At 32.9% G+C, this 23,520-nt stretch overlaps 1 protein-coding gene across 1 annotated transcript in view; it reads right to left on the bottom strand.

Annotated features, from left to right (window-relative positions):
* Positions 1-20,155, bottom strand: part of LOC106473798 (Down syndrome cell adhesion molecule-like protein Dscam2) — a 63,581-nt gene extending 43,426 nt beyond the window's left edge. The window contains exons 1-5 of the mRNA XM_013934507.2: positions 19,817-20,155; positions 11,339-11,620; positions 10,839-10,958; positions 3,779-3,931; positions 1,384-1,537 (exon numbers count right to left, since the gene is read on the bottom strand). Of these exons, the coding sequence (XP_013789961.1) occupies positions 1,384-1,537; positions 3,779-3,931; positions 10,839-10,958; positions 11,339-11,620; positions 19,817-19,922 (815 nt within the window). The 5' untranslated portion in view covers positions 19,923-20,155. The remainder of the gene's footprint in view (positions 1-1,383; positions 1,538-3,778; positions 3,932-10,838; positions 10,959-11,338; positions 11,621-19,816) is intronic.
* Between the last annotated feature and the right edge of the window lie 3,365 nt (positions 20,156-23,520).

Below are 23,520 nucleotides of genomic sequence, written 5' to 3'. Positions count from 1 at the left end.
CTCACAACTGCCAGCAATAATTATTGTTATGGTTAATAGTCGTATTTTAATTATTAATTAGTTCATAATTGTTTGAAGTATTAGTAGACACTAATAATAATTAGTTTAGATTCTATGCTTCAGCCATTAATCTGTTTCCATCTCCATGATGTTCATGAGAAGGAATATTTATGGTAGAATGGCTCGAGATTCAATCCTAAGTAGGTCTTCTTGTTATCTACTCAATGGGGGTAACTCCCATTTAAGCTTGAATCAATTAATTATTCAAATGTTTTCAGGAGGGATATCCAAGTTTTGCCGAGTTCTATGATGATCCGAATGAGTATGTTTTCAGTTAGGTGTGTGTAAAAGGCTTCTTTTATCATTTTTATTCTCTTATGTGGTTCATAACCTATAATTTTAGTGTTATTCAAATTTATCATATGTTCTACTTCTGTAACATGATAAATCAGTATTACAACATCCTTTGTAAATGTGAACTACAATATATTAGAGAACAAAAAATAACACAAGCCACAATTCAGGAGCATAATATGACATACAAGATTGTATAATACCAACTTATATTCAATAACCCATCACACCAAAGAAGATGATGACCATACAGTAAAATGAAATATTATTAAAATATTGGGATATGATAGCATACAAGAAAAAGAAAGATAAACAAACCCTTACATCCACCTAACTAGTAATACTCTTAGCCAATCTAGTACAAAAGCCTCCTCACCACCATTATGAAGATGGCTGCATATTAGCAACTGAAACATAGGATATAATAATCTAATTAGTAATGAGGCTTACATGACAGTAAAGTTATTAATCATAACAATGTTTCATATGTGACTGCCATAACCTTACTGTATGTACTTTAGAGCAACAAGTTTATTCAATTACAGCAAAAGCTACTACTGATGGTTCTTCTTGACTTTCATGTCAAATAGGCCCTTATTAATAACATTAGATGTGCATATAGCATTTTTTTTTACCAGAAACATAATTGATATTACAAATTAATCAAAATCCTTAAACCATAAAAGGAAAAAAAAACATAAAACAAAAAAATCCTTAAGCTATAAAACTTCATTTTTATTACTGATTCTACTCTCTAGAGGCACAATGTCATTCAAGAATAATAAAATGTAAAATATTTACAGTGAATACAAAAATAAAGTTCTTCTATGGATTATCACATAGTTTTCTCTACAATGTTATAGTATGTGATTGAATTGTAAGAACTATTTATTCTTTCAGTCTCCTTCGATTTTAAAAAACAGTACATTTTTTACAAAAGTCAAATGACTATATAATTTCATATGTATAGTGAAACTAGAAGGTTTTGTAAAATTGCTTGACATATCCACTTTCCCCATAAAATATTACCTTTTACTGAGATCATCCAATCTATTTAAGGGCTTTTTATCTTTTAACCATTCAACAAATAAAGGTTCTTCTCCTTTCACTGAACACTCCAAAACAGCATCTCGTCCTGCTTCAACAGTTATAACTTTAAACTTCTGCTCAACAATTGGAGGGACTAGAAAAATAACAAAAAAAAAACAATATAAAAACTGGATATGTTACAATTATTTGATTTTTTCAGTACTGTTATATGAATTCAGGATTATGCTATGCTGTATTGACCTAATTCTGTGTTTGTATTACCAAATAATCTATGGTTCTATGGTACCAACAGCAGAATGGTTATGATGGAATAGAAAGATTAGGAACCAGAAAATTAAACTCTGATCAAGCAGCCAAGCATGCAAATTCCGTAAGTCAGTAAGTTTACACATGGAATAAGTCAATTAAGCCACTCTACTGCTGAACGATAATACAATGGGCTACTGGGCTAATATGTGATTTATTTGTTTTTGTACACAGTGACAGTGGCAACCCCAATATAAACTGCTCCCCCCCTTCAGATTCGTTCTTGATCCACAACTTCTGTATACTCAAAAACTAAGTTCTTTTCATTCCTGTTTTATGATCTGAAAGCTTCTTTAGATTTGTTCATGTGTTACACAGAAGTAAGCAGATACATGATAATATTTGCTTGCATTACAAACGTTGAAGATTTGTTACTTAAATAAGTAGAACAACTATACGAAAGAAATTAAACAAAACAGGACACAAACTATAATGTTATATAGTGAAAGAAACTTGCTCAAGAGCTAAGGTATCACCCAACTGATGCACTAATATTTTCCCATATATTATTTTCTTATCAATTCTGTTATTCACTTTCATGGAAAAAGAATATTTATTGTATTCTACAATGGAATTCTTTGCTGAGCTACACCAAGGCCTTTCTCTGTTTCATTAGTAACACTATAAGTAATAGCTATTTGACCCTGCATTTGACAATCCTATGCATGATGCTTTTACTTCTGTCAACCCAAGTTTTACTGAGTAACAACTTATAAAAATCCATACTGTATAGACAAGCATGACAAAAACAGAAAGCTACTTCAACCATGTATTTTCTGCTTCAGGTAAGATTATTGAAGGGAAGGAGAAGGGAGGGAGATGTAAAATTTAATACATGTGTATGAAAAATATTTTGAGGTAAATTATAAAGTCAAATTTTTCATATCAACTAAACACTTTACATAGTCTCTATAGAGCCTGAAATATTACCAGAACTGAAAGTATAGTTTTCAACTCAGGATTGAAGTTGATAAAAATTATCAATTGATTTCTTACTGATAATAATGAATTGAAGTAATTGAAGCACGATCAAGAAAGAAAAAAAAATACTATTATTTTTTGTTTTACAATCCCACGACTTTTAAATTTTGAATTCAGAAAAATAATAATAATTTGCATTTCCATCTTCTTTTATTTCCAATGCAGAATATCATGCTTCCGAGAAAAAATAATATTCTGATTTCCCTTTTTTTTAAAATTTCCAAGGTGGTATTTTGTTTGTGAGAAAAAAAAATTTAAAGTATTATAAAAGGATCAAACATTGTAGCAACACATATACCATAATACTTTGAGAAATTTGAGCCAATTTTAGGGACAAACGTGCACCACCATCTTGGGTGCATATTTTTACAATGCTATTTTGCAAATTTAAAAAACGATAGATTACGGTATTTTTCACTGCACGAAGCAGATGAAACAGTAATACATTTTGTGAGTCACATGCAAAATGCCAGTATGGATCTCAGTAATTATATCGAAAAACTTACATATTGTGAAACATTCAATACAAAAAATTTATTTCAATGAAACCATTGGCTGGAGACTGAATGAAGATGAGAATGTCATAGTCAATGGGTTTGAGACACCTGAATTACATGCATACTAGTAACTGATGACACAAATTAATTATTTTTGTCCCTCCTCTGACCCATAGCTTCATTTAAAATTTTTTGTAAAACTAAAAATAAAAACCCTGGCCTTATATATGTCTGGAATTATTCTTCTGGATAAACTGTCCAATACAAACTTTTTCATAATATGATATATTGTAACTTCTACATTTAATACTAATATACTGCAAAATGCTAGTACCAAAGATAATTCTAAACACAGAACACAATGATAGGTTCAAAATATAAGTATAACCACCTCTTGAAAGTTGCTTTTGAGAAACTTACCTTTTTTTGACAAAATCTTAGAAAATAAAACATATATATTTTCAAAATTAGATCAATAAAAAGTCAGCAGATTAGGTGAGGGATTCTTATGATATTAACAATATGATATAAATAAATTTAAAAAAATCAAATTCTTGGGTACAGTCTGAAAATACAGATGTATTGCTTACCTAGAATTTGAACTCGGACTCTCTTCACCAAAGCTACCCCTATACCATTTTCTGCTGAACATTCATACATTCCCTCCTGTGACTTTTGTGCTCCTGTTATGACTAGAGACCCATTATTAGCTACTTGTAGGCTTCCTGTTGTTAAAAGATCATCTGAAAGAATTGAAGCATGATCAAATATGTGACATAAAAAGAGAAATAATTACTTAAAAAATTTCATAGCTCAGATGAAATATTTGATCAACTGTATTTGCAATGGAAATTACTTGTCTGTACATTAGCATTTCTGTTGCCTTAATTTTTATGTATGTCTTGAATTTTTATTCTGGACAAACTGTTTGATACAAGCTTTATCATCATTTGATAAACTGAAACTTCTACATTTACTACTAATACACTGTAAAAAGCTAGTACTAAAGATAATTCTAAACATAGAAAACAATGATAGGTTAAAAATATAAGTTTTCAAATTTTGCTTTAACTCTTTCTTGCAAGTAAAAAAAATTAAGGTATAATATAACAGCTTTTATATCAGTTAACAAATTAACATTCATTTTACATTTCAATACACTATAATAGAAGAAGTAAAATTAATAAGCCAGTTTATCAACATTTATTTTTACAGTAGGGTTCTTCTCAATGTTTTTAACCCAAGTGTTTTAGATGTAAGATGCTTAAAAAACTAATAAAAGGTGTACATTAGTAGAGCACAACTTATACATTATACCAATTAGCCAAGAAAGCATACAAAAATGATAAACTTTGTTTACAACAAGTATCCTACAAAAGTTGTAAATAATTAAAGAATAAACAAAAACTATACCTTGATTAATTTTATATACATATTTTACACCATAGTGATTTCCAACCATTATTAACATAGTGATTTATATAAATGAATCATATTTGCAGACAGATTGTACAGATATACACATCAAATTAACTTAGGTTTACACTTCAGCCTACTTTGAAGATGTTACAAAATGTCAATGTTGTGTAGCCTTTTATTAGAGCATTACATAAGCTAGTCTTTCACTAATACAAATAAAATACTATAGTATAAGCATGATGTGTGTATGTTCAAAACTGTATGAAATAATAACTACTAAACTGCGATAATGAATAAAATTATGCAAGATTAACAACAAAACTTATTAAATGTTTCATAATCATGGAATTACTTTTGCTCTTGATGAAAAATAGATTGACCATCAAAGTACTCAAGTCTAAGCCTTTTGGTTCATTCTCCCATTAATTCCATACTTCATTAAAACCTGTACGTAATGTGATGCTCTTATTTTTTTGTTACAATTCTCTGCAGCCCTTTTTATTAAGAACCTGCAGCTACAATGCCTATACCATCTTTCACCTACTACAAACCATAAGAATTGAACAATTGAACAAGATACATGTACTGTCTGTTTAGATAAGAATGAAAAACTTCTTTAAAAATAAAAAAGGGCTAGTTGAACATTACATCACATTTCTAAGTTTACTTTGATGTTTTTTTTTGTTTTTTTTATATACTCCATGTTTTGAACCAGGTTCCCAATTAAGTTAGGACTTTTTTTTTATCTTATCGGAACAAAAAAGCATACAGCTTCATTGTTTATAACCTTGAAAGCCAAAATGCAAATTTTTACTCTGTCATATATTATTTTCCAGTAAAGTTTATAATATACTATTTGCAACACTTTGTGAAGTGTTAAGTACTACAAATCATGCTATTCTATTTAATCCACAAGCAGACTTTATGGTACACTTGTTGTTCAACTTGAAAACCAGTTCTTAGCATAATAGGTAAGCTTATATACTCACACATATTTATCATGTTTAACAAAATTTCTTAGTTTTTACAACACATATATAACTATAAGAAACTAAAAAAATAAGTTGCAGGGGTAATATTTTTCCTTTCTAAAGCTTGCCTAAAATTTTTCTGAAAAAACAGTTGATAAGAAATAGGCAAGTGAGAAAATGAAAGCAGGATACTCAATCCATGGAAGTTACTTTTTTATACAGTAAATACCTGAAAACTAACCACCTAATTATATTCTTTCACATTTATTCACTAATCCAATCAATACTTAAAAATTCTCCAACACATCAACTGTTCTACAAGTAAAAACTTCCAAAACAAATTATTGTTACATAAGAATACTCATGTGTTGTGGGCATGGGCAGAATAAGAACATGGCCTTCTGACTACTTGAGCACAAGAAGTCAGACAGCCAATGTGTATAGCATGGTTGGGGTACATTCAGACCATACCTAGTGCACACATCAACTTTACCAATAGACAGTTATTGGACCAACACCAGCTGCAGGAGGAGGTCATGATTTGTTAGTATGGGCTCACCTCATCTCAACTGAAAAGGAGATTATTGTAGGAGGAGGGCACAGTACAGTGGTGTGTACTCACCTTGACTCTACTGGACAGTCACAGCCTGCAGGAGGAAGGCATGTATCTTATATTTGTGTTTGCCTCAACTCTACTGGACAGTCGCAAGCTGCAGGAGGAGGGCACAGTCTTGTAATGTGCTTGCCTCAACTTTACTAAACAGATGCAGACAGCAGAAGGACCGGGCCATAGAAATAAGAAGATAAGGATGATAGAAAGGAGTACACAAAGCAATCACAGGCAAAAAGTAAGAGGAATATGTCTGAAGAGAAAGTGGTAAAAGTTCCAGGTTGCCATTGGCCCAAAGGGGTATGTGTAAGTGTGTACAAGACAACACTGAGGTCACAGTCCAATATGGGAACAAGTTGAGTTTGTCTATAGATTAAAAAGGACTGGAAAAAGGTGGAGAGAACTGGGGAGGGAACACCTTGCAATGGCGGAGACAGCTGAACCCTGTTGAACAGACAAGTAAAGGGAGGGAGATGTTCCATGGTAGGATGATCAGGAGGAAGATGGCAGCAGATGGATCAAAGTTAAAAGCCACGCCCCCTTACACAGGTGAATGGGCCCAAGAGAAGGACATCCTGATTGGAAAAGATTACAAGATTGGAATGTTTGGTTCAATGGGTGATGGACTGTACAAATCTAAACATGAAGGTGGAAGGACAATGTCCCTTAATAGAAAGGAAATGGAATACGGTAAAGCAATAGAGTGTATAGTTGGCAAGGAAAGCAGGGGTTGGGTTGTTAGGTTACATAGAAGAGGAAACCAAGGTTAAGCCAGCCAGAGGGGTACCACCAAGAAGACATGACAAAGAGTGTCTCAAGTCAAGGCCAGGACCAGGGTTAAAAAAACAGACAGGTGAGTTAGTATTATGATAAGTATAAGACAAACCTGACAAAATGCAGCAACAGCCAGGGCCAAAGAATGGCAAACAGATGACCTTTGTTATACGGTAGCACAATTCACAAGAAAAATTGAAACATTTGGTGAAAGTTTCCTAAAGGCTAATGGCATGTAAATCTCTAAAGCAGATGCACAGGGAAGAAGATTTCTGTATGTACAGGTGTGCATCATTTCACAAAAACAATTTTTGTTAAAAAAATATTTTCCCACAAGTTTTAAGGGCATTACCTACTTAACTCTTTCAGCACAGGCTCGGTCCATGGGAACGACCTTGTAACCATTTTATGCTTGTCATAGTTTTCATGTTATAATTTTAAATTAGTAAGTGTATGTTCATGAAATTTAGCACATTATCAGCAAACATTACATTTTGCTTTCATACGTAAAATACTAAATTATCTTTTTTAGGTTTGTAAAGCAATGTTTTTCTCATGCCTTTTTTTTTTCTTTTCACATGTTGCCTATCTAACGTGCAAAGTAATTTTAATTTTAAGACTAAAAATACTTTCATGCATCAAAACATTTTCAAATTTCACAAGCGAAATCTTTATAATATCCAGATAGTTATCAAATATTTTTTTAAGAAAAAAACTTTGTATTTTATCTGTTATTTTCAGTAACAAATCTATGTACGGGTTTGGTAGATTTAACCAATCTCATAACCACTGTATAAAATTAGAAAATAAATATAAATTATGCCTTTTTCATTCTAAAATGACTATAAATTATAACATGAAAACATAAATATTTAGAATCAATAGCTTAAATCTCATAACATTATACATTTATATATATATATATTTATTATATTGAATTTCAGCCATGCCTAGCTAACAATACAGAAGTTACAATGACACAGCACATGTACATTCATGTTACCATATCCAATAACATAAAACTGACCTTTAAAAAGTTGGCTAGTATTTTGTAAAATACAGTCACATATCAATGATTATGCATAATACATGTATATACATTATTATTATTTACAAATAACTTTTTAAAAGTATTTTTCTTAAAACATAGAAAAGTAAATAAAGAAGTAAATCAAAGAATTCTCTCTTTTAGTTACAACCTTTGTTCTCATTTGCTGCTTGTTGTAGGTTGCCAAGCCTTATAAAATTTCACACATAGAGGAGGTGAAACGTAATAATTTTTTAGGTTTTATAAAAATCATAAATTACTATATTGACACCACAGAATTCCACTATAATTTATCAAGCTTAATAATTAAGGTGTATTTGGGTCTAAAAAAATATGAAACTCACCTTACTAGCAAAGTGACTGAAAAAGGCACTAGGGGACATTCTGAGCTTTTGATTGGTTATTCACATGTCATAGACAGAATTAAGTGTATATAAGGGACTGTTTCTAAAAATGGAAAGAGGTGAGCAGGGCCACTGTGTTTGATTCAGTACATGAGCAATATCTCATCAAATAGAAAAGATAGGAGGTTCTTATTTTATATTCTAGATTATCAATATCGGTAATTTGAGTTCCTAATTCAGAAAAAATATGGACTTTGTATTTTGACATCACAAATATTTAATTTGAACAAGTGCTGCTTTCAACATACCATGTGGCATACAAAAATCAATGTTTAGCAGCATTTTTTGATATTTACTTTTAAATTAAGAGATCAAATAATGTATAATACTAAAATTTGAATTATAATCTTCAGTTTTATACTAAACTTATTGACATAAATTCATAAAATAGTAGTTCAATAAAATCTTGAATGCGAGTCAACAAACATTAATACATGTGTAGAAAGGGATAAAAAATTACATAAACTTCAGATGTATTGTCATGTGACCAATGAGCTATGAAAGTCTTTACTTTTGTTCTCTATATCTTCAATAACACAATGGTAGTTGAGTAGAGGTAGGTCTAGACAACAAGATGCTTACATAATCTATTGACACACACACGTTTAAAATATTTATGAATAAATACAGTTAAAACAAGTAATAAATTTTTTCAATCCCTGACAGGTACCATACCCATCTTCAACTGATTTGTTTAGGCTTTATAGCCTACATATAGATGATACCTATCTATGCTTATAATCATTAGAAAGAGTTCATTTTGAACAATAATCAAACAATGGTTATTTTGAAATTGGCTCCCAGTTGTCATCTCGGAGTACATGGAACTGACTGTAGTATTGTCAGGGGCAAGGCTGGAGTCTATAGCCACTCCATCAATCTGTTCATAGATTTTACCATTAAACATACAATGAGATTTTTTTCTTACCAAACATAAAAGTTCTTAAAAAACATGCTTAGTTATGCCTTGGAAAATTTCATTCACGCAAACACAAGGTTAGAACAAAGATCAATGGTTGGTCTAGAAGTATACTTGTAAACAATGACTTGATATCATAACTAGCACAGTAAGCATCATCACTGAACTGCGTCTGTTTTAAGCTACTAGCAAATTCAGAAGTGTCATTAACAGAATATTTTTTTCTCTACAAACTCTTTTAGCCAGATTTATTCAGGTTTTATCTTATATATATATATATATATATTGCAAGTTGTGGTGTCTGTTTAAATGTTTGTCTGTCTCCCATTTGAAAAGCTATGCACGCAGGCAAAGTTCAGTATTCACTTTTGAAATGATGGGAGAACAGGTATGACTAATGTTGATGCCAAATTTCATTTCACAAGCAGGATATTCTTCACTAAGTTGTTAGTAATTAAGCACACTATCATTCACATCTCAAAATATGACATAACTTAAAAAATACAAATGTAGATTTACCAAATGTTATTGTTGAGCAGTTCTTAGCATGACTGGATTGAGCAACAATTACTTTTTGCAGTGGGCAGTATAAATAGCTTAGAGAGAAACCAAAAGTACGACACAATTAATCTTTTTAAATTCCATGAATTAATTTAAATTGAGATAGATTAACTTTTCCCATCACCGGTACATTTGCTTGTTTTTCTCTATTTTCAAGCAGATGTTTTGCACATAGTACGAAATTCTTGTTAAACAAATGTTGAAAGGTCTTAAACACATACTAATTCTTTTCTCAGGTAGAACTAACATATGTCAATGCCTAAAAACTTACCAATTTGGCCTTGTGTCTAACCTCCCTGAGGGATGAGCCCATCTCAAGGGCTAGGACAAATACAAACTGATACGAGTTCTGAGTTTTTCCTTCCTATAAGTGTTATTTGAAATAGTTGTTGACATATGCAGCATATGATTCTGGTATACCACATTTTAAACATTTTGTCTGAATTTCAGCAGCAAATCAAAATGAAATTCTCTTATTCTTTGCCCTTTGTTCACTTGTGTTTATTTCTTTCCTTTTTTGTCTGAATTGGAATTATTCTATATAGTACATTTCTGAATGTGCATTTTGCAGATACTTTTAAATTTATATGTTAAATATCAGTATACATGAGTACCACAATAACAACTAAAAATAAAACTTAATAGGCATTGGCTCTTTATCTGAAGAATACCTTGATAGCAAGCAGAATATTTTCTCAAATACTCTCCAACATAAAGTAACATTTGAGTTGCATATCAATAACAAAATGCCTCCATCTATTTCACAATTCTATAAGGGTACAAAACTAGTATTTTTCTACTTCAAATGTCCATTAAAGGCATTTCAAGATCATTTTCAGAATGAACACCACCATGTATCTTTCAGTCTTATTCTATTAATTGCATTCTATGCACTGAAACATAAAAAATCCAGTTTCTTTGTAAACTAATACAGGCCTACCAACCTCTAACTCTCTTCCATGTCACCCTCGGAGCTGGAGACCCAGTAACTTTACAGTCTACAACTGCAGTGCCTCCAGCCTGGATAGTTGCATCAGTAGGTTCTACAAGCCACTTTGGTGGACCTATATAAAACCAAACATGTTATTCCTAATATGTTTAATAATAAAAATATAATCCACAGCCAACATCTCTGATTAAAAATGTTGTGTACCTTAATATTCACAGAACAATATAAGCTAACATGGTAATATGTAAGGTATCAACAATTAATAATCATATTAAAGTAAACACTTGTTCAAAAATTTTACTAGGCTCAGAGTATGTCTTTTAAACAGGCAAAAAAATATCTCATGCATACAGTTGATTCACCCATGCTTTGAGCAAATATTGAAATTTCTTTAATTTAAGTGAAACATGTACATGGCCCAAAATGTGAAATTCTTAGAATCTGTTAGTACCATGATAAGTTTTAAAAATATGGAATCACAATATGATGTCATACCTGTGACCAAAAGATTTGCTGTTTTTTTATCTGAACCTAGATGATTACTAACAAGACAGGTGTAGTTTCCACTGTGATGAATTTTCACAGGGTCAATGGTCAGAGAAAAGGTGTAATCATCTAATTGACGTATATCTGCATCAAGAATTGCTGGAAGGTCTTGACCATCTTTAAACCAATTGAATTTGAAAGGCGGGTCTCCCTGATACGTTGTACACACTACACGTGCACGCTGACCTTCATGCAAGCCATTTGGGAAGAAGAACGGGTTCAGGCGGGGAACTACACATAATATACAAAATAAAATTATGTATATACACACACACACACACATGCCTGTACACAAGTTTGCATTTCTTTATGTGAAATAATTTATAATAATTAAAGTTATATAACATTACAAAACTGCACATGGTTGAGCTGTGCAAATAAGACATCACAATACATTATGTAAACAATTATCTTGCTAAAACAGTTTTACATTTTTGTGGCACACCAATATGTTTTTTTTGGGGGGGGGTTGAAATTCTTCTTAATTATCACTATGTTTTACATATTGTATTCTAGTTTCTTGAATTGTACATGGAATGGTGTCAAACTTTCAAATACTATTGTAAAAACAAAATTAGAATGCTATTTATAAAATATGGCTGACAGGTATTACTAATGTTTTTACACTATGCAGCATATTGTATTGCAATGCTTTATACTGATGCACTTGTATGCATAAATGATCCTGAGATTTCCCAATCACATGATAATTGTACAAATATGCAAGGCCATGAATCAAGTGTGGGTATGACTGAGATGTCAGTAAAAAGATTTGACAGAACACAATTTATGGCAGTACTTTTAAGTAAGAAAAACATATAATTTAACGATAAAGGACCTATTGGTCCATCTAGGCTATCCCATCTATTAGACTAATCTCTAAAATGAAAATAAGACACTCCAAGACAGCCCTTATCATTTGAATACTTATCAAGCCTTTCCTTAAACTCCCTTAAATTAACTGCATTTACCACATCTGAAGGCAACCACCCTGTTAGAAAAAGTAAAGCTGTTTTAGCTGAAGATGACTCCTATCCTGCCAATAGTTATAATTTTCCTATACTGAAAATGTATTTCTCTCTTCTCACAAGATTAGCTATTCTCAATCATTTTTGCCCTCTATATGTAAACTTTTTTTTTTATTATGCATGTCACAAGCCTTCTGCTCTTCTCCTTATTGGAATCAAATGATTCCAACATGTCTCTCATACAAATCATCATATATATCACTTCTCCACCATTAGGAGAATAGTACACTCACATGACACAGGTGACTCCCTCTATGTGCATCTACCGAACTATCATTTCGAAGTTTGGCAGACGACAGAAACACTGGAAGTGAGTGGGGACGAAGGGTTGAAAGTGTACGAAGAGGGAAGTACCTATCAGAAATACATTTTCAGTATAGAAAAATTATAACTTCCCTTCTTTCACAAGATTAGCTAGAATCCCACACTGATTAGGAGAAGGGACCAGTGTGAGGGAAGAACAGATGTACCCCCAAAAGCGTCCGAAGGATACCTCTGTAGATGAGAGTCAGATATGAAGAGAGGAATTGCACCACGTCTGATCCAGGTATACTCTTAGCCCATACGTGGAATGTGTAAGAAATCATGGAACAAAATGAGAGGATAACATATTAGTGGAAGACAATACGGTAGGAAAGTGATTCTAAATGGAGAAAGATATAGTAACTCAATCTCACAATAAGGAAAGTGGGTAAACGAGGATGCGCCCCATGGTGTAGAGTGGCTAGAACGCAGCAGATGGTACTCGGTAAGTTAACTACACAAAAAACATACTTGTGGGGTACCAACATCTGTGAGAGGGTAGGATAAGGATCATACCATTTTCACCTCAAACCCAAGAACCAGGGAATTGAAAACCACTCTAATTCCTAGGTATTACACAGGATTAGCTCTGAGCTGTAGATCCAGGAGTTTGACATCCGCTATCAAAAGGAAGTCTATTGCACGCAACGATTCCCGTGACCATGAAACAGGTTGTAACCATCCAAAGGGCAATAACATCCATGTAATAAGAGAGAACAAGGGAGATCCAAGGATAAAACCAGAATAATACCATGTATCCCTGCTGTAGCCCACAACACAGAAGGAGGAAATCAAAGGAGGAAGATAGACAACCCTAAACCTGTGTGAGGAATTATGTTGATTGGTACCCACAGGGCACCAACATCCACGCGAGAGTAGGGAGAGGGCTCCCAATTGAAGGGGTGAGCTGCATTTTGATGTCTCACTTCATTATAGGGTTAATCACAAATTAGAGAATATTACATCACCTACATGGCAGAACACCACTGCACTACTCTGAACTGAATGGTTATAACCATCTTTTGTGGAACCCATCCAGCAGGGTGCCTCCATGGTTGACCACTCCAGCGGCTTGGAACTGGTAAGGACTCCAATACTCCACTAGAAGAAAAGGGGCTGAGAATGAATTGGAGAGCCTGGAAGAATGTCAACACCCGAGACAGTGCAATGGGTGATCACAAAACCCTAGTTTGAAAAGCAGACCATACTTACTTATTCAATCAAGGCATGGCAGGAATGGGCAGCTATCCCCTTCTGCTTTACCCATGATGTCCATGGGTGGTACAGTCCACGACAGGCCAACTTATGAAACAAATATTGTGAGGTTATTCAACTACAAGTGGTCTTGTGAAACATCCCATCTCAAAGGTAAGCATGCGAAGCCATGAAAAAGAAAATGCTAGTCAGCATGGCATATTGTGTGGATTTAGAGTTAAAGAATAACTAGTCAGGCACCACTTGCCACAGAGAGGGATCCATGTAATGAAGGTATGAAAAATGGAACCCTGAAAGAAAAAAAACATTAATAAAGGCTTACCCAGTGTCAGAGTTTCACCGAAGTCTGAAGTACAGCCACAGGTGGAAGGCAAAAACCCGAGGAAGCCAAAATCACGATATGATGTGAGTAATGAGAGATGAATGTGTTAGGGTTGGTCCACATGCCTGATTGTAGGATTTTCTCCAAAGGCTGACACAGACGAGAAGCAAAGGAAAAGGTGAGGTGTCGGATTTGTTGAGAGGTAAAATGGAACAAAGTACAGTGGGAAAGGGACAATGAGATCAAACAGGGAACACAACTGGGGAAGGTAAAAGGGGAGAAATCTCTGGACAAAGAGGATTGCCACAAGATAAAAAGACAGGAACCATGGAAGAAAGTTGTGCAGGTAATATAACAATGAAGAGCACGCACAGGACCTAGAAGTCTATCCAGATCAGGGAAGGAAAATAGGCATAAAGGAGGAGTTAACCTCACGAGCCACCGAGGTTTTGGGAAGTAAGGAACAATCCGGATAAAGGAGAAGATACTTATGGTGGTAAAGTGCAATGGTGAACAAGTCAGAGTGTCGATGCTCATAGGCCAAAAGGAGAAGGAAATACCCCTTAAGGGACAAGTAAAATAAAGAACACGAGGAAATAGATTCGACCGGAGGTAGGTAATGTAAGGGAATGGAGGACCACAGTAATGTCTCTATCTGGAAGAGCAGGTCGATGAATACTGAAGGAATGGATTAACATGGTAATGATGGGCAAGAAAAAAAAGCATGCGGTAACGGGAAAGACGAAAAAATATGGGATATAGCTGCCCAATAACCTGAAATCTATGAGCCTCAAGACCCCTGTCATGAGAAACTTGGAGACACCAGCAACCATAGGACAAGCAGCAGGAAATCTCCAAGCCTAGGACCATGTGCAAAAGACCTTCAGCTTTCGTTGATACACTTCCATAGAGGAAGGACGGGTGGATTGAGTGAAATGAAAAGCTACACAACGGGAGAAACCAGAACTCCTTGCCACAGACAAGACAAAAGCTAGGCATGAAGTGAATTCGGGTAATAATGAAAGAGGTACAGGAGGGAATAACTGTAGTTGGAGTAAACGAGGGAACCATGGTTGAGCCGGGCCAGTAGGGAGCGATCAGAAGGACAAGGGAATCTACCTGATAAACCAATTGGATAGGGGGATGAACATATAGAAATTTTTGCAACTAATCCTGGCTGAAGGCATCTATAACCAAAGCCTGAGGATGAGGTACCGGGGACCAAAAGAGGGGTAACTGGTGATTTAGGATAGTGGAGAATGTATTGGTGTGAGGAAAACCCCATAGACTGCAATGCCACCAGAAAACTTATCTGGGCAGGAAAGACTATCTGTCACAAGGTTGAAAGCACCTTTGCTTTGAACAAGCTCCTATAAACAAATACAAATGTGAAGTACAAGAAAATAATCATTTTTGACCTGGGAACTATTCACTCCAATAGGATAAATGAATGTTTTAGTTTTTTTCTAACCTTTAGTTTTAATTTCTATTTATACAGCAAATTATGTATTTATCTAATAATAACTTGTGTCAACTACTCCATTTTTTTTACTTTTACCAATTTCTCAGTTTCTTTAAAGTGTACAGACACGCACACACACATATTACTAATTCTCTCATATTATTTCAATCATTTTTAGACACGTTTATTTTCTATATTGTCACACGACCTTCTATTTAGAACTTTTTCAATTAGAGTTTTACTCTTCAACTAGAGATACCTGATGAAAGGCATTGCCTGAAACATGGTATCTACAATAATATATATTATAAATATATATATCTGTAGTTAACATCTTGTCTTTGGTGGTTTCACCTACAACATACTTCTTTTTTTATCTTTCAACAACCATCATGCATAATTTCTTACACTCTATAACTGCTAGTTTCTGCAGAAGGCTATTGGGCCTGCAACCTTTTCTGGACTTGTCTGATAGTTCTATAACAATGTACACGTACTTGACATTCAATAATGTTCACCATCCATGAGAAAAAGGATTTTATTGGAATTTTAGTTTAAAAATGAGCTATCATCACAGCATTACATCATAGAGTAGACTTTACTAAAGTATTTCTTTGTAGATGCAGTTATCAATGAAAATGCCTTGCTTTTATATTTCAACACTCATGAAATTTTCACTAAAGAAAAATATATATTTTTTCAAAGTTTGTTTTTGATTGTTTTATATTTGAAACACTCCTTTTTTTGTAATTTGTATTGATTAAATCTGACAATTACCCCTTTTTATTTGTAATTTTTATTGGTTAAGTCTGAAACATATCATTTTTGTACAAATTTCAATTGTTTTATTTATTGCTCAGCTATAAAAATACTGCCTAGTTATAAAAATATTATCCAGTTGGTGATGATCGGTGTGGTAGTTTTTGAGATCCGAGTTTTGGACATATACATTGCAAGCTCCATTATAATAAGATTTTAAGTATGTTGCAAAGTTTCAAAAGTTTTAACACCCCTCTAAAAATATTTGATGTCTAAATATCCTACTTCTTTATTTTTTATGTGTCTAATTGTCCAGATACCATGATATATATATATATATATATATAATTTATAACACACCCTAAGTTTTCTACAGACAAATTTATAATGTTTAAAAAGCATGTGTCAAATTCAACTGACAAAGTAACATTTTGCACATAAAGACACTTTCAACTCATATTTTAACTAAACAAATATATACAAACAAGTTTCTATTTTTCCTCAATTTAAACTATCCTTAATTCTAAGCTAATGAATTTCATGAACAAAAGCAACCATCATCAAAACTCTAAATGTTCTCATTATGGAATAACTAAAAGGAAAGTCAATATAACATTTAAAAACATAGTTAAAATATTTGTTTGTTTTTTTATCACAGTATTTAATAGTGTTATTTTTTTTCCAAATAATGTGGAAGAGACATTTTTAAACGTTTAATGAAATATCCATCTTGTTTTCAAAATCATTCGTTCATATAAAATATTATTGACTTTTTTGTAACAGTTCCAGAAGTACAGTGAATGAAATGGCATAGACTATGCAGTCTTTGAGTGTACTGTATAAGTAAAATTAGAGCTAAAAACTTTAAACTCAAACAATGTTAATGCTTTCATTAAATTTTGAAACATAATTTTTCTTCCGTCTCTACATATCTAAATAACAACAATTCATGTTTCAAATGTATATTATAATAGAGCCGACTAGAGCGTAATTACGTCACTTCACGTTTGGACTACAAATTTCGTTTTCCCGGAATGCCTCGAGTTGCCTCACACACTCTCAGCGTCTCACGTCTTACCATTACCGAAGATTAGAGCCTACGGTTTTAGAAAGCCAAAAGCTGACAAAATATTCGAAAACGAGATGGTCTAAACAATTGTTATAAAAACAGCTTAATTAGAGATTGTTTTCCACAATACTCTAAATCTGTCCATTGTGTCTCGAAATCAGGGGTGGTTTTCCAATATTTTGCCAGCTTTTGGAATTTTAAACCGTGACTACAGACAACACTAGAACGACTACTTCAGTCTGTTAAGACAAGAGTGAGCGAAAAAAAAACAAACTTTGTATGTATTTTAATAACGAAATCTAATCAAAAGAGGAGGAAATCATCCACTTAATTTCGAAATACACAGAAATTTATATAGCGCAGACTAATACTATATGCATATATAGCATGCGAATGATAAAACTAGGCATGTAGGCTTAATGCATGAAATATATCAGGGACGTAGGAGCTGTGGCGGGCCAGGCGCCCCTCACTAATTTCTAAACAACAAGCTATGTAAAACATATAATTAAATATTATTATTACTTTGTAGGTATCTTAAAGCCAAAGAAATATAGATATCAGCATTATAGTCTAAACACATAGCTAACTATTGACTTGTTATGGGACATGAATAATGTATGTTTAAATTTGAAAAAAAAAACTATTTAGAGGTTATCTGTAAAATGTACTGTACTTGGTTTTTTTTTTTTTTTTTACTAAATTCCACTAAAACCAATAAACGGCTTGATTTTATGATGTTGCAGTCTGAGTCATAAACTTATGCTCAGCACTAGTCACACTCCCAAATTGGTAATATATATATAACTAATTAATTAATATTAATTTATAAACAATAAGAATTACAAAAGTGTGCAATGATTTTTCATTAGCGAAAGGAGAAATTGATGGGAAAATAAAAATGCTCCAAGAAACGAACATTACTTTATCCTGCTCCTAGTGCTTTTCTTCACCAACCTTTAGAAGCATTTCAAAAATGAAACTTCTGGATTTTTTATAAAGTTAACCACTACAGCTATTCCTGAACAATACACCTTAGTTTGGTTTCTTCCAGCGGTAAGTGGTCTGGTTTATATTATTATACCACTAAATACTGTCTAAAAATACATCGTTGTGTAGTTTCCACGGCTATATCTGGAAGCACGCGTGTTTTGAGGCTCGTCTCGCTACTTTGTGTGCTGGTAAAAAATGCATTCTAATAATTATTTGTATGTTTATTTTTTTCATTGATTTCAACCGTATATTTAAAAACACTTAAGAAAATTAATTATTTTTCTTATCATTTATATTCCTGAATTTATAATTTCAAACATTTAAATACAAATTTAGTTATTATGTCACTCAAGTTACGTCATTACTTCATAAACACTGTAATGCGTATTGCATGCCACACAATACTACTGATGTGGTGGCGTATTATAGTTTAATTTTGATTTCTAACTGTAAAATGTATAATATATTGCTGTTTCATGGGTATTATTTTAAGCAGTGTAGTGTACAGTTTGACTTTAATGGACTTGCCTTTAGAAGAAATTTTAGTTTTGATTTGAATAAACACACACACACACACACATTGTACATGTGATAGTGATAACAACAACAAAAAAAACGAAACATTATTAATTTTTTGGCATCACATTGTCACCAACGTGACGTCAGTTTAAGATATGAAATGGTCTTATTCGATGGACTAACATTTTTCATCAATGAACCTTACCTTAAACGAAAAATAAAATGCAATTAAGTTTAAAATTCTAAATATGATTTAACTTAATTAATCATCATTTAATGTTTAATTTGTGAATTGCAACTTGTCTGAAAATATAACTTTAATGGTTTATTTCAATAGTTCATGAAATTATAATGTTAGTCGCTTATCTAAGGAATTCGTAAGGAAAGTTGTTTGGGTCAAGCAAAAATAACTTCACCTACTGAACTTATTTGAGACACTGTAGCCGCCTGGTGGTACTCAATAAAACAACAAATAAGTTGACAACTTAATTGGAACTATGAATTTTCGTAATGTTGGCTTGGCTAGAAGATAGTAATAATAATATATCTTCTATAATATTTCATAATAATCTGCCTTAGTTTTACCACACATAATTCATGAAATACGTAACTTTAGATGAAAATATTTTATTAACTACAGGAAGTTAACTTTAATTTCCAAATATGTTATTTTTAATATCCTCAAACAGATAAATGTGGAAATATTTAAATGAAAACCAACACAAGAAAACTGAAAAGTAAGGATATAACTTCTAACCTTTCTGAGATGCTGCGAAGTTCAACAGGATCAGAGTAAAAATATAAGACAACTGTACTGTTGTTGATGGCTTCCAAAATTTTGGGTAATCACACACACTCTTCATAGTACTAGTAGTAGTAGCATTTATAGTTATACATCACTTGATTACACTACTAAATATTGTTTTTTTATGGTGCTCATTCATTTGCTCACTGGTTAGTAATCTACTGTTTAGACGACATGTCCAAGATTCACTGACACTCGATTTGACCAACTTTCAGCTGACTGAACTGAATTATACCCATACCATGTTACACGCGGGATCGAGATTGACTTATGAAACAAAGATGGAGGTTGTAAGCTTAGTCTCGTCCCTAGGATGCTTTCTCCGACTACTTCAGAACGTTCCATTATTCTTCAGAAGGGTAAGTGAGTGAGACACGGGGTGTTCATGTCAGTGAGTGACGCCCACGGATCTTATTATTCAAACTCTATGAAAGTCTGTGCACGATCGTTAAATAAATGTTTAGTCATCGTATGTATCACTTCCTTCCGTATATTTCGTTTGAAAGTTCTCAGTTCTCAACGTACCACAAACCTATACTAAAGTTATTAGATTAAGCTATGCAAGCCAATTAGATTAAGAATATTTTGTTGGTTTTTAACCACAAAGCTATACAATGGGCTATCTGTGTTGAGCCCATCACGAGTATCGAACCCAGATATTTAGCGTGATAAGCCTGAAGGCTTACCGCTGAGCCACTGGTGGGTAGATTAAGAATAATAAAAACACACAGGTTACAAATACATAAGTTTGTATACAATATATAAAAATGAAAATATAGATTAAGATAAGACAATGCTGTATTAATGTATGATTTATATTTAACAATAGTGTTCTATTGCAAATGGGCCATTGAACCGAATTTTTATTTCCTTGGACAGTCATTTCAAATTTCATAAAATTCCAGAGAAATAAAGAAATTTACGCTTGGCTTAATTGTAATATGTTATACCAAGAATTATTGTCATGGTAGTAGTCTGCAAGTGAATATTTTAAACTTTACATTGCTTCATCTATCATTCTCATAAGCGTGAAAACGAAATCCTCATGGCAGAAGATATATTTATAATAAATTTATAATAATAATATGAAAACTCTGAATTAATTGATATTTGACCATATTATGCTAATATAGATTAAAAAATAAAAATATGTAACGTTATGTTTTAATAGTCCGTCTCGAATATCGTTTTCGTTTATTTTCTGCTTTTAAATATTATAGGATATCTTTTTAGTTTATATAATGTTTTTGAAGTATCAAGTTTTCTAGAATTATATATATATATATCAAACTTGAAAGCCCAAATAGACTAGTTGTCTAACCGTTTTAAGTTAGGTGGTTAAGGCGCTTGACTCTCAACCTGAGGGTCGCGGGTTCGAATCTCCACCCCAAACATGCTCGCCCTTTCAGCCATGGGGGCATTATAATGTGACGGCCAATCCCTCTTTTCGTTGGAAAAAGAGTAACCCAAGAGTTGGTGATGGGTGGTAATGACTCTAGTATTACACTGCTAAATTAGGGATAACTACTGCAGGTAGCCCTCGTGTAGCTTTGGGCGAAATTCAGAACAAACTCATATCTAACTAGCTTTACATAATATTGTAATTCATTGTGCTTACACATTTTAACTGCAAAGATGTCACATAATAATTTGATGACCCGGCATGACCTGGTTGTTACGGCGCTCAACTCACAACCTGCGGGTCGCGTGGTTCGAATCCCATCAACGATCATGTTCACCCTTTCTTCATTGGGATGTTGTAATGTGACGGTCAAACTTCATATTTGATTAGAGGAGTCTAAGCATTAGTGGAGAGTAGTGGTGACTTGCTGCTTTCCATCTAGTCTTATCACTTTTAAATTAGGGACGGCTAGAGCAGATAGCTTTGCTCGGAATTCAACAAACAAGAATTTGAATTTCAAGGTTAATGCATATAACATACTCAAAACGTTATAAGTAACACAATTTCAATGCTGTAAGTTGTTTGTATATGTTTGTATGCATAAATTAAGTTGTATACCACAAAACTAAAATATTATGCAATATGCTCGTAAGAAACCAGTGTCGACCATTTTATTTATACATATAGAAAAATACCCTTTTCTTAGTGTATGTGTTTGAGTTCATAGTTATGTCATGCCAAAACCCAATAAACCATAAGTCCTAGGATGGTAAAAAGTGATATGTGAACGTGTTTTTAATGCTTTTAAAAGCACATTTTTAAACACAGGTGTGGTGACGTTTTCTGGCTGCAAGTCAAAAATGCAAATGATAGTCCATTACCTGGTAACAAACACATTAATAAGTGTATTATGGAAAATATAATACTTTACAAGAATCTTTTTTTCCAAATATTTCCATTTTGGTATTCTTGTGAAAAGAATAAATATTATTTTATGAAAATTATGTTATTAGTAAATTTAAAACCATATTAAATGTTACATAGTTACACAGAGGAAGTTTAAAATGTATATAAAGCTTTGAGGTTAAAAACCACGGTAAGTTGTACATTGGTCAGTAGTTCTTGTTAGAAAGAGCCTTATTTTAGAAACTAAAGAGTATCCTCTATGCGGTATGTATGCGGGCTTACAGCGCTAGAAATCAGGTTTCGATACCCGTGGTGAGTAGAGCACAGATAGCCCAGTGTGTAACTTTGTGCTTAATTACAAACGACCAACCAACCTCTAAGAGACGAAACCAGCTTTTATGTATGTGTGTTTATATTTATTTGTTTTAAATTAACAGTAATAAAGAGTTTCTTTCAATATTTTTAAATATTGTTTCATTTACATATACATATATATATATATATATATACATATATAATCAAAAGCACCTTAGGTGTGAAAAAAAAAAGACGCAGATACAGCCAAAAAAATAATTGAGTGTGCTACTTAAAGGAATGAAATTGGCGGCCAAACTGATAGCTACACTTATAGCATTGATAAGAATTTTACAAAAAATATTCATTCATTAGTTAGCCAGGCCGAGGTGTTTTTTTTTTCAACTTGAGACATGATGGTCGGTAAAACAAATACGCGGCCTAGCTAACTAATGAATAAATATTTGCTGTAAAATTCTTATCATTGTTATAAGTGTAGCTATCAGTTTGGCCGCCAATTTTGATTTCATTCCTGTAAGATATATACGACTGTTTTCAACTACACATAACAAAGACAACGATAACTTTATGCTTATATCGTCTAAAAGACAGCATAAAACCTTCAAATAACATGAGAACAAAAACTACACAACAAACAAACATAACACACAAAAAACCACCCCGAAACGCTATTATCATTGCAAGAGTTCCTTGCTTCTACAAAGAATCGGAACTAGCTAAAGAAATTAAAGCTACACAATGGGCTATCTGTGCTCTGCCCACCACGGGTATCGAAACCCGGATTCTTGCATCGTAACTCCGTAGACATACCGCTGTGCCACTGGGGGGCCCAGATCTCGGACACGAGCTCCCAATTTATCATGTTACGTATTAGAATTTCGAATAGTCCAAATCCAAGTTAATTGATAATTTAAATTTAGTAGTTGAATTGTACTTTGGATTTAATATTTAAATATATGCCGATATATTAGTCAATTTACGATATTTATCAACAAGATTGATACACACCGTTTTCGTTTTCAACACAAATACG

This window comes from Limulus polyphemus, unplaced genomic scaffold, assembly GCF_000517525.1.
Source record: "Limulus polyphemus unplaced genomic scaffold, Limulus_polyphemus-2.1.2 Scaffold5, whole genome shotgun sequence".
NCBI lineage: Eukaryota > Metazoa > Arthropoda > Merostomata > Xiphosura > Limulidae > Limulus > Limulus polyphemus.
Note: the sequence above shows the minus strand (reverse complement) of the source record. Positions and strands in the feature narration are given on the sequence as shown.